This window comes from Tyto alba, unplaced genomic scaffold (genome assembly GCF_018691265.1).
Source record: "Tyto alba isolate M040663 unplaced genomic scaffold, T.alba_DEE_v4.0 Super-Scaffold_10, whole genome shotgun sequence".
Classification (NCBI taxonomy): Eukaryota; Metazoa; Chordata; class Aves; order Strigiformes; family Tytonidae; genus Tyto; species Tyto alba.
In genome coordinates this window covers 2,721,260-2,735,512 of record NW_024881262.1, presented here as the reverse complement: position 1 = coordinate 2,735,512, position 14,253 = coordinate 2,721,260, and the positions used below count along the sequence as shown (strand labels likewise).

Sequence of the window (14,253 nt, the reverse complement as noted above, 5' to 3'; positions counted from 1 at the left end):
AATGGTCTCTTCTGATTTATAAAATTTAAAAGATTGCATCAGTCTAAACAAAGTAAACCCTTGGATTATCACTAATTGCGCCTGGACCTGACTGACGCGCTGCTGCGGGAGCCCGGCTGGCATCGGCGGGGAGCCTGCTCCAAAAGGCACACCACGGCAGGGAGCTCCGCTCCCCGCGTGGTACCCGAGACACACAGGAACCCCCCCGAAATAAGGAGCGGGGGAGATTTACAGGCCAAATGGAAGAGCTTGTACCCTGCAAACGGGGCTCCGGGAAGCGACGTCAGCTTCGCGGTGCAGCGAAGGTCTCGGCATCGACACAGCGGCCGGCAACCAGCTTTGCCAACAAATTCTCCTGGTGGAAACACGTAACTAAACCATAAAAGGGTCACCGGAGGCTGTCACAGAAATCCATCGGGCAGGAAAGGCAGCGCCAGCAAAGTCCCCCTTGGCAGCAGGACGCTGACGTATTTTCTTTTTTTTTAGATAGACATCACAAGAAGAAGGTTCACCAGAACTCCGAGATCAACACCAGCACTTAATGTAGAGAACGGTTACACTAGAAACACAACACTTAGGAACAGGAAAAAATAAAATAAATCCATGTTTTGGTTTGAAATATCGACATGAAACTTGTTGTGTGGAATTTTTCCCAACCAAAGCATTTAATCAAAATTCATAGGAATTCATAAAATATTTCCCTTGATCCACACCTCCCTTTTTTCTAGGCAAGGAATGGCAGCCAAAACATTTGCTGCAGCTCTCCCGACTGCTTGAGAGGTTTTGAGGTTACAGGGACAATTTAAGCATTTTCTCCTTGGGAGACTGCTGAGGTGACACTGAGGTACAGGGGGACCCGACACTGCCGATCGACGTGAAACATGCCACTCGGGTTACGAATCAAATTAATTTAAACAGAAAAGCACTGCTTGTACCCACACTTTGCCTTCACATGCATTTTTCAAGTAATGAAGGACTCAAGCGCCGCTTCCCACAGCTGATGGGTTGATGTGAGACTCCCATTTCAAGGCTCGGATTTTGTGGGAAGCACGTCCGTGGTGTGGGGAAGGGACAAAGGATTGTCTCCTGCCCAGCCCCAGGCATCCCGCATCACCGTTATTTACCAGCACCTCCTGTCCATCCTCCCCCGGCAACGTTTCTCGTGTGCAGCAGAAGCACAGCTTCTGGGGCAAGGAAAAGCCCTAAAGTTGCAAATGTTAGAAAATAGAGAGAGCCTTGCCCTAGATGAGAACTTTGCAAACAGGTTTGCAAAATCAATAGCACAGATGTTGTAGTCACAAGTAAGAAAAATGACGTTTCATTAACATGAATTTGTATTTTTTTTTTTTAATAACTAAATTCAATGTAAGCCACTTCAGATAGAAAAAAAAAAAAAAACCTGCCACTTTTAGATCATTTTGTCTCTGCCAAGGACCAGCTGAAAAAAGTAAGTCCTGTGCGGATGCAAAGCTCTTCTTCTGTTGCAAACAGGATGGCAACCGCCCTACTATTTTTTTTCTTCACATATAAAAGGCGAATTCCTCTGCTCAATTCTATAGACAGCTGCAGGCAACACAGGGCCTGCACCTGAGTAATTAGGACCGAAACATGTTGTTCTTGCTCCTCCTAAGAACAGAGAACTAAGACTATTGCAGTAAAGGCTACTTCTTGCAGCACACGTGGGTCTGGTTCAGGAACCGACCTTGGGTTCACACTGTGATCATTGCACAAAACTCACAGAAAATATTGCACCCTGCCAAGCACAGAATCCAGCTTAAACTGCCGTGGGTAGGAACCCATTAAAGAAAAGCAAGGTTATTTCCTCCCAGCACCAAAGAGCAGCTGCAGGCTCCCCCTGGTCAGGCAGGAATAAGAGGAATATTTTAATTGGACTTCCAACTTTTGCTACTAAAGCGGCACCAGAGCTGCCGCAGACCAACGTGCCTGCAGATCAGATGCTCCTCTTCCACATGAAACGGTGCAAAACCCTACAGAGGACTGTGTGGCTTCATTCCTTTTATTCTAGCAGGCTTTTCTACCTACAGGTACCCTGCCTAAAGAGAAGGGACATATTTACCCACTGTGCTCACATGTTTTTTCATCTTTAGCCAGAAAGGGACTTTTGTAGAAGTCCAACTGAGGTCGAGGAGGAGAGAATCCCTGGATCATCCCAATATTTTTGCCAGCTAACGTATTTCACACATCAGCTGCGGGATTTTCACAGGACTGTGTAACAGGCTGCCAACAGCAAGCCCAAAATTAAAACAATTTAACTTTCAAAGGCTTCAGCCTGAATAAAAACATAATCTTATTTTTATTGAATTAATTTATTTTTTGAAATTAACTTTGTTGAAATAAGCTTTTTTACATGACTTCTCTGATAAAGGACACCAACCACTATATAAATATAAATTATCCAATTTTAAAAGCCTGTCTTTCAGCTCAAAGAAGCACCATGACTACTTGGTAATTCCCCACGGTGAGGCCGGGAATATAATGCACTGGCTGATATATAATAGCTGTCTTGCATGTGAAGAGTAAAGAGCCATTTATGGAATTTTAGCATGCAGGAAGACTAACATGTCTATTAAAAGAAAAATGTGAACTCTGGGTCTCTCATCAGGGACTCATTTAAATGCTATTTTGCTAAATTAGCTGCACTAAGGAGCCAATGGAGGAAGGCTAACTGTAAACCCAGATAAAATAGTACTTCTTTGGTAATAGCAATTCATATTAAAGGACTCCAGTGGATAAGAAGTCATTAATAGGTAAACACTTTTTTAATCCAATATATCTTAAAACAAACCAAGAACTCAGCACCTCATACTGTCATCTCGTAAACGGAGGTTTTACATACTTCCTTAAAGGATTCCAAATGCATCATTTATATCTCAGCCATGAAGGGAAAGAGACTGGGACCTGTTAGTCTGACCTCAAACATACGTTAGACTTCAAAAGAACTTTGTAAAGGCAAGAACGGCTGGAAAATGGGATATAAGGCAACACGGGTTCATCAAATGATACTAGACTAGCAGAGTACCCTCCTTTGATAAATTATTACTTATACAGAAGAAATGTCTGTCCTAATAAGAATAAGTGGGATGGAGAACTTGCCACAATCCACCTGCTTGTGGGGGGCCCGATGTAAAAGCCTCCCCTGTCACCCAGCTGGTCCCAGGGTCTGCAGCGATGGTGATCAGCTGCCTCGTGTCAATACGCCTCCAAAGTGATGGCAGCAGTGAGAGAAATAACCAATAGTGGAAATATCCCATTTAAAACGGTGCCACTGGAAGCTCTTCATGCAAGACAGGCAGAGAAAATCCCCGGGGAGGAAGGGGCTGTCGCCCGCTGGCAAGCGCTGCGAGATGTTTCAGGGGAAAGACAGCAATATGCCCTAATGCCCACCTGAATGCAATTTATTTTAATTAGTTTACACTCAAGAACATTGGCATACTATCCATAATTAATAGCAAGATGATGGAGGAACTCTTTGTGGGACGCAAGGGCAGGATGGAAAAATCATCAGAGCCAGAGGAGGTGGGGGGGTGGAGCTTTCCAGAGGGTGTCCCAGCAGGGAAATGTCATCTCCTCGTGACTGATGGGGACTCAGCCAAAATCCTCCGAACTGACCCCACAACACCGCCCAGATGGGATGCCATGGGATAGGCACCACGCAGATTCACGCCTGGGTTCTCCAGTTCCAGGACACGAGTGGGGTTTCACCCACCCTTGGGCAGGATTTGATACACGTTTAGGCTACAACCCAAAGGGGTGTTTGAAGCTCCCACAGACACCACCCAGGCCAGGGAGCGGGAGAAGGGTGGTGGCACATCCCTCCAGCATCCCTGGCTGTTGCTCCAGCAGAGCAGGCAGGCTGGGCATCTCCCAGCCAGCACCTAAAATTCAGAATACCGTGAATTTCCATTCATAGTTCACATGTAGATTCATTATTCCCAAGCAAGCCTTCTTCAAGCTGATCTTCCAATGCTCACGCAGTGGGGGCCGCGGGCTTGGTAGCTACGGGGAAGCACCGGGAGCACGCAGACGTGAAACAAAACCAAGACAAAACAGTATTCTTCCCCCAAAACACCAGTCTACAGATTTGGCTTCATTTCTAGCCTTCAGACGCCCGCATAACCTTGGAGATGCTCTGTGTGAAGAAGAGACGCCAAGAGGCGAAGCACATGGAAGGACACAGGACGTAGTCTGTCGGAGCACAGAAAGTACCGACCCCGAATCCCGTGGTCTCAAGATAATTTTATGAGAAAGGACATGCATATTCAAGCCTTGGCGTGTGTTTTCTGAATTAGGGCTCTAAAAACAAGCTTTCGCATTTCCTGACCACCGTGCATTTCAATTATCTTTATAATATATTGGATTTCACTCTTAAGAGAACATTTCCTCTAATGCTATAAAAACATTCCCCTCATTACTTTCTGAAATTTAAAGATGACAACACTTGGAGACAAAAAGGTTTTTTCAAAGCACTGGGCAGTTACTAATGATAATCATAAAAGATTGAATTTTCGACATAATTAGCCAGCGACAGGTCAATAAAATCCCTAGGCCAGATGGCTTCTTAACTGAGTTTTCAAAGAAATTCGGTAATTATAGGAACCACCCTTAGATATACTCAACTTTTCTTTTTAATGAAATTGCATAATACCAGATTATGCAAGAAAGACCATAATGAGTTTTAGCAAACTGAACAAAGACCTTTGCATCACCAGCTTCTGCACGTCTCTTCATACCCATCACCCCTGCAAGAAACTCTCCCGTTATCTAAGGCTAAAATCAATACATTAATCCATATAGATCAGTCTGGATTAATGCGGGAGACCGCTTTCACATCACAACACTGAGAGTTTTTCCTAGAGGCAATCTGTTACTATATACCACGTGATGGGCTAAAAAAAAAAATCATCATTTCAGCTGGGTGAAAATAGGGTATTCTGATTTGCATATAACCCTATAAAAAACACAGCACCTCCGTACAGGGGCTCAGTCTTTTAGCCACAAACGCCTCATTCTGAATTCTCCTTCCAAGCAAAGTCTCCTGCCCCAGGGCTGCAGCCCCACATGGGGCCAGAAGGTTTCCGACCGCTCCTGAACGTGGTCATACTGCACTGGCAGAAAGTTCGTTTTACAGTCAGAGCAAAGCCAAACGTGAGCAACGCATTGCACCGTGTTTTGCCAAATAATAGATGAGTAAATGTTGAATTTATTATTTTTTATGTAAATTAAATGTCACCTGGGGAAAATCCGCAATTCCCGCTCTAATTTAGAAAAATACTGATAAGCCATTTTTGGAGCTGTGGTAACATCTTTTCCAACTCAAGTCTTGCTCAATGTTCAACGACATGTAATAATCTCACCTTAGGACATCCCCCCTGAGCCTCTTTGGATTTCTTGAGCTAAAATTCAGATCCCAAGTTGCAACCCGCCACTAAGCAGCTTCCACCAAGCAGAGCAGCGGGGCTGCAAAACCCAGGCACTCCTGCACGGTCCGATGCGGCGCTGCCGAAACCCACCGCGTTTTATTAAGACCTATCACCCCCCCCGCAGACAGCACCCACCGGTGACTGTGACAAGGCTCCCGGAGCGAGCAAGTCCCCGGGCGAGGATTGCTGCTGCCCTCGACCCCCCCAAAGGCTGAGACACGGTGCCTTCGCCGCCCGCGTCTGCCCGGCGCCAGGCAGGCGGAGAATCGCGCTCAGCGTTCGCTCTTCGGTGTGACGGGCAGAGCGGAGCAGGGCAAGCCGCAGCACTGAATGTAGGAAATTAATAACACGCCCAACAAAGGAACCTGAGTCCAGATCCAGCCTCTCTCATTGTCCTCCCCGTCCACCTGAACTGAAATGATGCCTTCGCTCCCTTTGCCAACTGAATTTCGGTAAGTCACACAGCGAGGAGGACGGGCGTTGGGTTGTGCCTCACAACATACCACGAAACGTCCTGGGACGAGGGCTGTCGTGCAGTCCCGCTGCTGCACTGCACCAAGACCCTTCTCCATCCACGGTAGCACGTAACAGTGAACTCCCAGGTAAACGCTTAATTCATCCTATTGCTATTTTAAGTGGCAATAAACCTCTATCTGCGCTTAACGGTGAAACAAAAAGGGGCCCAAACAATAGGCCTCAAACCAAAGTTGACTTCTGAGTGAATTCCCCGACCAGCAATCAGCATCTTATCAGCAGACTGAAGCAACCAGTATCTTATCAGCATGAAAATGTAACCCTGGGAACAATCCTTGGGAACTATAAGTAAACAATAGGATGTAACTATAAATCCCAAATGTAAAGAAAAACAGAAACTCCTCAGACATGCCCGGATCCTGGCCAGATCCAGACATGCCTGAGTGAGGCACGTCAATCTACCAGATATCTCCTGTGCGTTTTGTTTAGACTTGTTTGTTAAACTGTATAAAAGCTGGGCCCTCTCACAGCACAGACGCAGACCCCACCTACGAGCGGACGCCCTGCGTGGGACTTCCCAATTGCCGGGAAAGGCTCTGCGACCCTTCGCTGGGACGGGGCTCCCCAGCTGGTGCACGGGTCTGGATGATGGTAAAGTAGGAGGGCAATTGGTGATGGATCTTTCTTAATCACTATAGCTAGCTTTAAATAGTAATGTCTAGGTGCATTACCTTGCTTATTCTTTCTGCTATTTCTACTATAGTAAAATTTCTACTTCTACTAAAGTAAAATAAGCCTATTTCTTTAGCTTGGTGTCCGTGTCCTTTGTGTTAACCCCGTCGATTGGCAAAACAAACGGCGGCAGTCCAAAATGCAAGCGCGGCTCTGCTGCAGACATCGCGGGTTGTCGCGGCACGGTACGGACTGTGCAGCCAGCTCAGCTGCCAAACCGCGAGGAAACACATCCCAACTCACTAGAGGTGAGGCTGATGCTATTAACGTGGATGTGGATCCACAGCCGAGCTTTCTTCGGGCTGATCCTAATCAGAATTTTGGTCCTTTTATTGAGCAAATTCTCTGCTCAGGAGCAGTTTGAATAAAACATATCCCTAAAGCCTAACTAAAGCTAAAGCCACAGACTTCCATGTTTGTTCAAAAATGCTAACTTTTGACTTCACACTCCCCTGCGACCACCCCAAAAATTAATTTCTGAGCAGACGGGAACCTCCAGGGCTGTCCAGCTTGGCCCCCTGGCCTGGCAGGGACCTGCTCCCAGCCACGCTCCTCAGCGTCTCCGTCAGCCTCCACACCCCTGGGCTCTGAGCAGCAACCAGCACCGAGTGCCAAGTAGTTAAAGCCCTGTTTAAAATTAACAGTTGGCATTATTATTCTCTACGTTCTTGACTTTCTACCAGCTCCAATATTTACAGTGAAGAATCTGCCCTTTCTCTCTACAACCACTTCTTTATAGAGTCCTGGATTTATTTTTTTTTAATTATTATTTTCATTCTGAAGGGCTGTTTTATCATTTCACCACCAGACTAGCCTGCTGTGCTCGTATTGTTGAACAATCCCTCACAAAATTATATATGAAATCATCTGTTGTAAGGGTTTGGACGAGAGCCACGGACCATGCGACAAAATCTCTCCAAAATCGAGCACAGAAGACCAACATTGTCTAGCAGTTATGACAATACTTAATTGTTTTCAAAATTTACTACATGGTTTGAGTACCATAGACAACAGACTGAAGATTATTTACCAAATAAGGGGCAATGTATAGTTACACCAAATATTGATAGAATTAAAATGGAAGACTATATTTAAAAATAGACACTTTGTTCCGTAGAAAGACATAGTTGGGGACTGGGTTGCACTGAAATGCTCGTGAATGTTTCCGAACACAAATCACCATGGATGATAATGTCCAGAAGCGATGTTAAGTAACAAGTTGATTCATGTATCAAAGAAAATTGTGATAGCTTCTGTATTACCTCTGGATCTTAACTCGTTAAGGGAATGACCTCTCCTCCACTGCAAAGCAAGTGCTGTACTTACCGCTACTGACATTTCATCAATGCCACGGTGAACTAGACATCACTTTTTCCAAATCCCCACAACTCTCATTAGTGAATGATAAAGATTCATATACAAACCTAGAAGTGTCTAGGAAGAAATAAGATACGTGATGAACTGTGGTTTGAACAGTAAATCTCTGGCTGACTGATGACAGTTTTGCTGTTGTATGTTAAGTAGGGCTTTATAAACAGACATGCAAAAGACCTCTAACAACAGCATGTATCACTAATAGATTGAGGTACAATCAAATTTGTTTAAATTCACATGATCTGTAAGCCAGCGGTGAAGATCAAAAGAGACTTATGTTCACACTCCTCCATCCTGTCACATCATTTATTAACTTTTTTCCTGCAAACAGAATCGACCTGCCCCCAGTCTCCTTATTCTTCCCTTAGTGCCACTTACCATCTCTCAGAAAACGATCTGCTTTCCAGACACGAAGATGCAAGGAACGAGAGCAAAACATGCAAACAGCCTCCTGCTGTCAGCTGAGGACGCTGTAACTGCAAACGCTGGTCGGGGCTCCCGGGGCCAGCTTGAGCCAACCACAGCGCTGAAACATTGGGTAGGAAAAGCCATTTTGACCCCCCAAAAGCGAACCCGACGCCCTGTTAAAAATGCACGCGCGCGGAACAAAATTCTCAATTTGAAATGCTGGCAGCGCAGCCCCGCTGCCGTGGAGGAATTCAATCCGAAGGGCTGGCAGAAAGCACGTGTGCCCTGTGCACAGCGAGCTGTGCCAGGACAGCTACGGCAGCTCCTCACCCCGAGCACCGTCTCCCCTCCGGCGCAGGGAGGGGGTTTTGGGGTGACAGTTTGGGAAGTGGCCGCTGTTGGGTGCCCGCTGCCACCCCTGACCCGTGCCCAAATCCCCATCGCTCGGGGGCTGAGCACCAGTTTGTCCATTCTGCCACAGCAGAGGAACAACGGGCGATAAATTACCAAACTCCACAGACCTTTTGAGAAGGTGTGTGCTGGAGCGCTGAAAAGCGGGTGATGCAGCTTTTTATTAGTCGTGTTGTGCTTTATCCTCGGGAGAAGGGAGCGGGTGCAGATACAGCCACGACCCCCTCTCTGCACCAGCATTGCAGACAAACAGCATTTCTGTTACAACATCAAAAAAAAAAAAAAAAAAAAAATTAAAATAAGCACCCAAAGTCAATCTATGATCTCAAATACCACCATCATACCCAATCTACTGATCTGGCCTTTGTCTTCTGAACAATGTGCATAAATTCTTTGCCGGGGAAATAAAAAGCTGCATATGCCTTTGATTTTCACCTCCAGGAGTAGTCCTACACAAATCCCTCATTACCCTCCCATCCAGCCCAAAGTGCAAGGCTCATCTCCGAAAGCACTTACGGCGTGGTGGCTGCTGTGGAAAAAAGATTGAACGGAGAAAAAAACCCGAATCTCTGCCAAGAGGGAACACAAATAAGTTTCTACATGTAGACATATATACACACACACACACATACACACAAGGTCTTCATCCTTATTTCTGTGTGTACGTGCATGTATATATATGTGTACACATAGATGGGATTCAGGGCATATCTCACTGACTTTCTCAGTCATTGCTGTTAGAAAATGGTTTAGGAAACCCTCTGTTCAGAGCTGGGAGGAGACAACGGCAGAGGGCTGGGTGTTCTGGTGCCAACTCTGCTCCTCAGCACACAGAAACATGAGTGCAACCCACGGTGGTCCAAACCTACGGAGGCGAAGACGTGCCATCAGTCAGGAGGACACGGGGAAGACAAAGAGTTCAAAGGCAGCAAGTTCTTACACTGCAGAGAGAAAACGTCTAAAGCGATGTCTTTAAACAAGACCTTCCCAGAAAAGGGCAATAAGCACTGGAAGATCTTCATATCGGCTCCATTTGGGGGAAAAGCTGATGGCACCAAGGGAGGCATTTGTCCTCCCAAGTAACGTTTCAGTGGCAGGATCTGAACACTTTTGGGGAAGAGGGTGAAGGTGAGTGCTACAGTGATTAAACACTGTGCTCCCACTCCGCAGGAGACTTCTAGAGGTTGCAAAACTCTCAAACACTGAACTGACAATCCAGAAAATGAATAAAATTAGGAAATACCCAAGCAGAGAAGCAGCAAAAAAACCCTTACCGTTTTCTTTTTGAAAAATTATGAATAGTCTTTGGATTGGTGAGTGTAACGTGTATTACACATTGAGCGTTCAAAGTGTAATATCCAAAAAATACTTTCCATCTCCCCCTTAATATGAAATATTTCCTTCTGAAAAGTCCCCCTGAGACTCGGAACTCTTCACACACAAATCATGACATGATTAGAGATCCCCAGAGTTACAATGCAACACCAGCCAAAGGAGAAGGAAAAACTCTGACACAGGACAGCAGCTAAATGCATTTTAATATATTTAGCCATCTGCAATTACCAGAGTCTCTCAAAAATGCCTAGACTTTTTGGCCAATTTCTTGGTGACATCTGGATAAAACACAGTTTTGGGGAGGGACTGTGTATGTTTTGGGCATAGGAGAGCTGTATAAGAGTCTTGCTGAGTTTTGGGGGCAGCTGCCTGTCCTCAGGTACATGCACGTGGACTGTCCCACTGGACCATCCCACCATACCTGGTAAATGAGGTGGTTAAACAATGCTACTAACAGGAACATCTTTGCATTCTTTCCCATGAGCTGGTCCTAGCTTCTGGGGACTTGTAACATAAATTAAGACTTCAAAAGCTGCAGGCACGCTGAAGGAAGGTGCCTGGGCTAACCTACCTGACCCTGAATCAACATTTTTATTAGCCTTGGTGATGGCATGTTTTTCCTTCCAGGAAAAACCTCCCCGTCCCTGTGGAGCAGCACGCTTGCCCTGTGACATGCTGGAGCCTCTTGCTAGTTTGGCTCCTGACTTGGAAGGGAAGGACGGCATCATTTCCCACCTCTGTGCATCGCTGGATACAATTAAATCATACCTGCCCAAGGGAAGACACACAAATCATCACTCATTTTTGTTTTTCAATCGCCTGGTATGCTTTTTAAAAGTCCTTTATGCACAGCCTTTCTTTCAGATCAGGTCTGCATCCCTCCGGTCTTAAGGAAAATCCTTAAATCTTCCTGCCTGTCATGCAGTCTGTACCAGTCACAGGGCTTTTACGACATTTGGACAGCTAGCACGCAACTGTTACTTTGCAAGCTCCTGAACTAACACCCATTTTTCTTACATGGGAGTCAAGGATAAATTTTGCCCAAATGAAAATGAATGCTTAAGCCTCTTTAGAGTTATAAGTAACGCTGAAGTCACTGGTGAAGGATGGAAACCCAATACTTTGAGACCACCTGAATTTACATAAACAGCCTTGCTGCTTTCTGATACCTCTTGTCATGTTAAGCAGGATTACTCCTCAAGCGAGTCACTGAAACCAGGGATTCTAAGTACCTCGAGGGGCAAAATACCATGAGCATGCATCAGCACACTAAACTCAACAGAATTAAAGTCCTTACTCAACATAAGCAAGCGCGTCGGACTCTAGCCTTTAATTTAGCATATACTACTCTCACAGGGCAGTTCCACAGCTTGAAAACGGCAACGAGAGGTTTTATTCCCTTGTACACCTCTTCCTGAACTTTCTCTTCCCCATGTATTTTGTAACACTGTTGATTGTAACACTGGTTTTCAGCCTTCAAAACTACCCAGTTCTACAATTTTGGTCCGTTAAGTATTAGGGTATAAATAATAATTTAGTAGTTGACATGTAGTTTGATATGGTCTTCCAGAAGCTGGTGGACCTTGAAGCGTGGCTTGCTCCTCTGCCGAAGAGCAAGCAGCCAGAGCGTCCTATGCCACGTCCTCACATATGACTGGAGGGATGATGAAATACCTTTCTAGAAAGAGTAGAAGGTCTTTGGACCAGCCAAATATCTAAATGACTTCTTCCAACTACAAAACAGACTGAAATTTTTCCCTTATTAATTACTTTTTTTTCTGAAGTCTCTTCGTAATTCCTCCCACTGTTTTAAGTCAAGCATTCGTGTCAAGCTCTTTTGATCTTCCTCCTCAATTATAGTGAGCAATTACTCCCTCCACCAGGCTTCTCAGCCACCTAATCATTATTATCTCTTCTTTCTCCCCGAATCTAAGCCTTTCAGCTTTTTTGGAAGCTCACTATTAATACAGTGCTACACGTTTCCCAGCAATTGAGCAACAGTATGTCACGCCAAGGACTCCACAAACATTAACCTTCCTTCTCATTTGCCCTGTATTTAATTTTAGAGATGAGGCACACCTATCATGACTTGGATCTCTCACGTCTCAGGGGTCTTAAAGCCCCTGTCATCAAAAATGTGTTTGCGCTGATATCTGTATTTATAATTTTCCCTCCCAGCTGAAAAGTGTTCAATCTTTCCTCCCGAAGCGATTAGTGCTGCGCGGCAAAGCCTTTATTCAGAGCACCCCCCGTAGAGCCAAGGCATTTTTAGCGGGCTGCTTGACACACGACAAAACCATCCCTCCCCTTCCCCAGGGCAGCTCAATAGCAGCTGACAAGGTGATGAAGCAGGAATCTAAAAAGCATACATTTTTAATGTGCATTAAAGCTTTCAGAGGCCTAGGGAGCCTCAAAAGGAAACTTATGTCCTCAGTAACGAAGGAGAAAATGCCAATGACTGTGTTTGCACGGGGACAGACCTCCTGAAACCGATTCCACGATACACTCACCGTTCTTCGTAAGAGCATCGCATCAACCAGCACGAGAGCCCGCGTGGCATTTACGGCTTCGCTGCACTGAGACACCTCTTCAAACGTGTCTTTTTTTGTTATCAAAGGCAGGCAAAATGTGGCCTGCATCTCATCTCAAGGAGCACGGGGTTCTCGCTGTCGACCTCGTACGGAAGGGCGAGACCGGAGTGACGACCTCACCCCGATGCGATGGAAGTCCTTCTCTCTTCTTTCACCCGAATAGCGCCAAGATATCCAGAGCCAGACGGTCACGCGCTCTATGCTTTACAAACTGTTGGCTAACGGCACTTATCCCGCGCCCAGAAGTGCTGTCTGACAGGTCTGTGTCATTAGCACGCATGAACAAACTAAATCTACTTTGCGGTTAGTGCATCCGGGCATTCAAACAGGGAGGAAGCACCAGCTTGACTTCCTCCTTCTTGCCCTTCCAGGTGACCCCAAGGGCAGGATTGCCACGGGACAGTTTTCGGCTCAGAGACCCAGCCTGGATTGTCCAAACCCTGTAGGATCAGTGCACGACCCTGATCCCCCCCAAAAATCCTACCGCCGGGGCTGAGCGCGCGGAGGGGCCCTGCTTGGTGCAACCAGCACGGCCGGCCCGCCTCAACCACGCGCCGGTATCGTTCCTCGCACCCCACGAGCCGTTCCCGCGTGCGCGAGCACGGCCGTGCCGAGGCCGATGCTCTGGACGAGCCGCTGGCTTTCCCAGGAGCCCATCAGAAACCAGAAACAACAGCCATCGTGCCTCTCGCCAAGCCAGGCAGCTGCCCCTTTTCCTCACCAACAGGATAAAGAAGATAGCAGTAACACATCTGGGCAAAAGCAGGGGCCAGATTAAAACAGCCGTTTAACAGCAGCGACTCCGGACTTTCAGTTGAGGCCACAGCTGGCTGCACTCCTCTAAAGCAAAGGGCATGGACCGCCTTAGGGGGGGCAAAAAAACAAGCATTCCGTGATGCGTTAAAGCTGTGGTGAAAATTAAAACCATTACTTCCAAGCTTCTACATTTCCACAAGTTTCTTCTTTAAAGACAGGACATGTAATGGGATTTTTTTTTTTTTTTCATATAATTAATGACCTAATCTTTGTAACAACGTATGTTGCAGTAGGTCAAGTGATGAAAACAGTAATATTTATTCAAAACCAGTACGGTTTATCCATCATTTCTTATTTTCAACTACTAAACGAGTAAGTAACTTGAAAAAAAAAACCCACCATAGCATTCTGCCTCATGGCATGTATCAAGTTCATCACTTTCAGTATCCACAAAATTCAGGTTTATTACTGCTGGAAAAAATAGTTGCAAGCATGTTAGCTTCTTCAGATTGTTATTATGCAGATGAACAGAAACTACTTGCGCTGTATTTAACACATGTGAATTGAGATAACTAGAAAAAATATTACTTACAGAAAAAAATCTGCAGTATCTGAAAAGAGGATTTTTTGCACTGAAATATTTAGTGAATGCATATACAGAAAAAAAATGTATTCCGCTGTTTTCTGTTCAACCATTTCCTGCTTTTTTCTTTTTTTTCCCCTCTGTTTTA

At 45.7% G+C, this 14,253-nt stretch overlaps 1 protein-coding gene across 1 annotated transcript in view; it reads right to left on the bottom strand.

Moving 5' to 3' along the window:
* Positions 1-8,417, bottom strand: part of LOC104362320 (schwannomin-interacting protein 1) — a 208,984-nt gene extending 200,567 nt beyond the window's left edge. The window contains exon 1 of the mRNA XM_042793719.1: positions 8,400-8,417. Coding sequence (XP_042649653.1) covers positions 8,400-8,402 — 3 coding nt within the window. The 5' untranslated portion in view covers positions 8,403-8,417. The remainder of the gene's footprint in view (positions 1-8,399) is intronic.
* Positions 8,418-14,253: the final 5,836 nt, after the last annotated feature.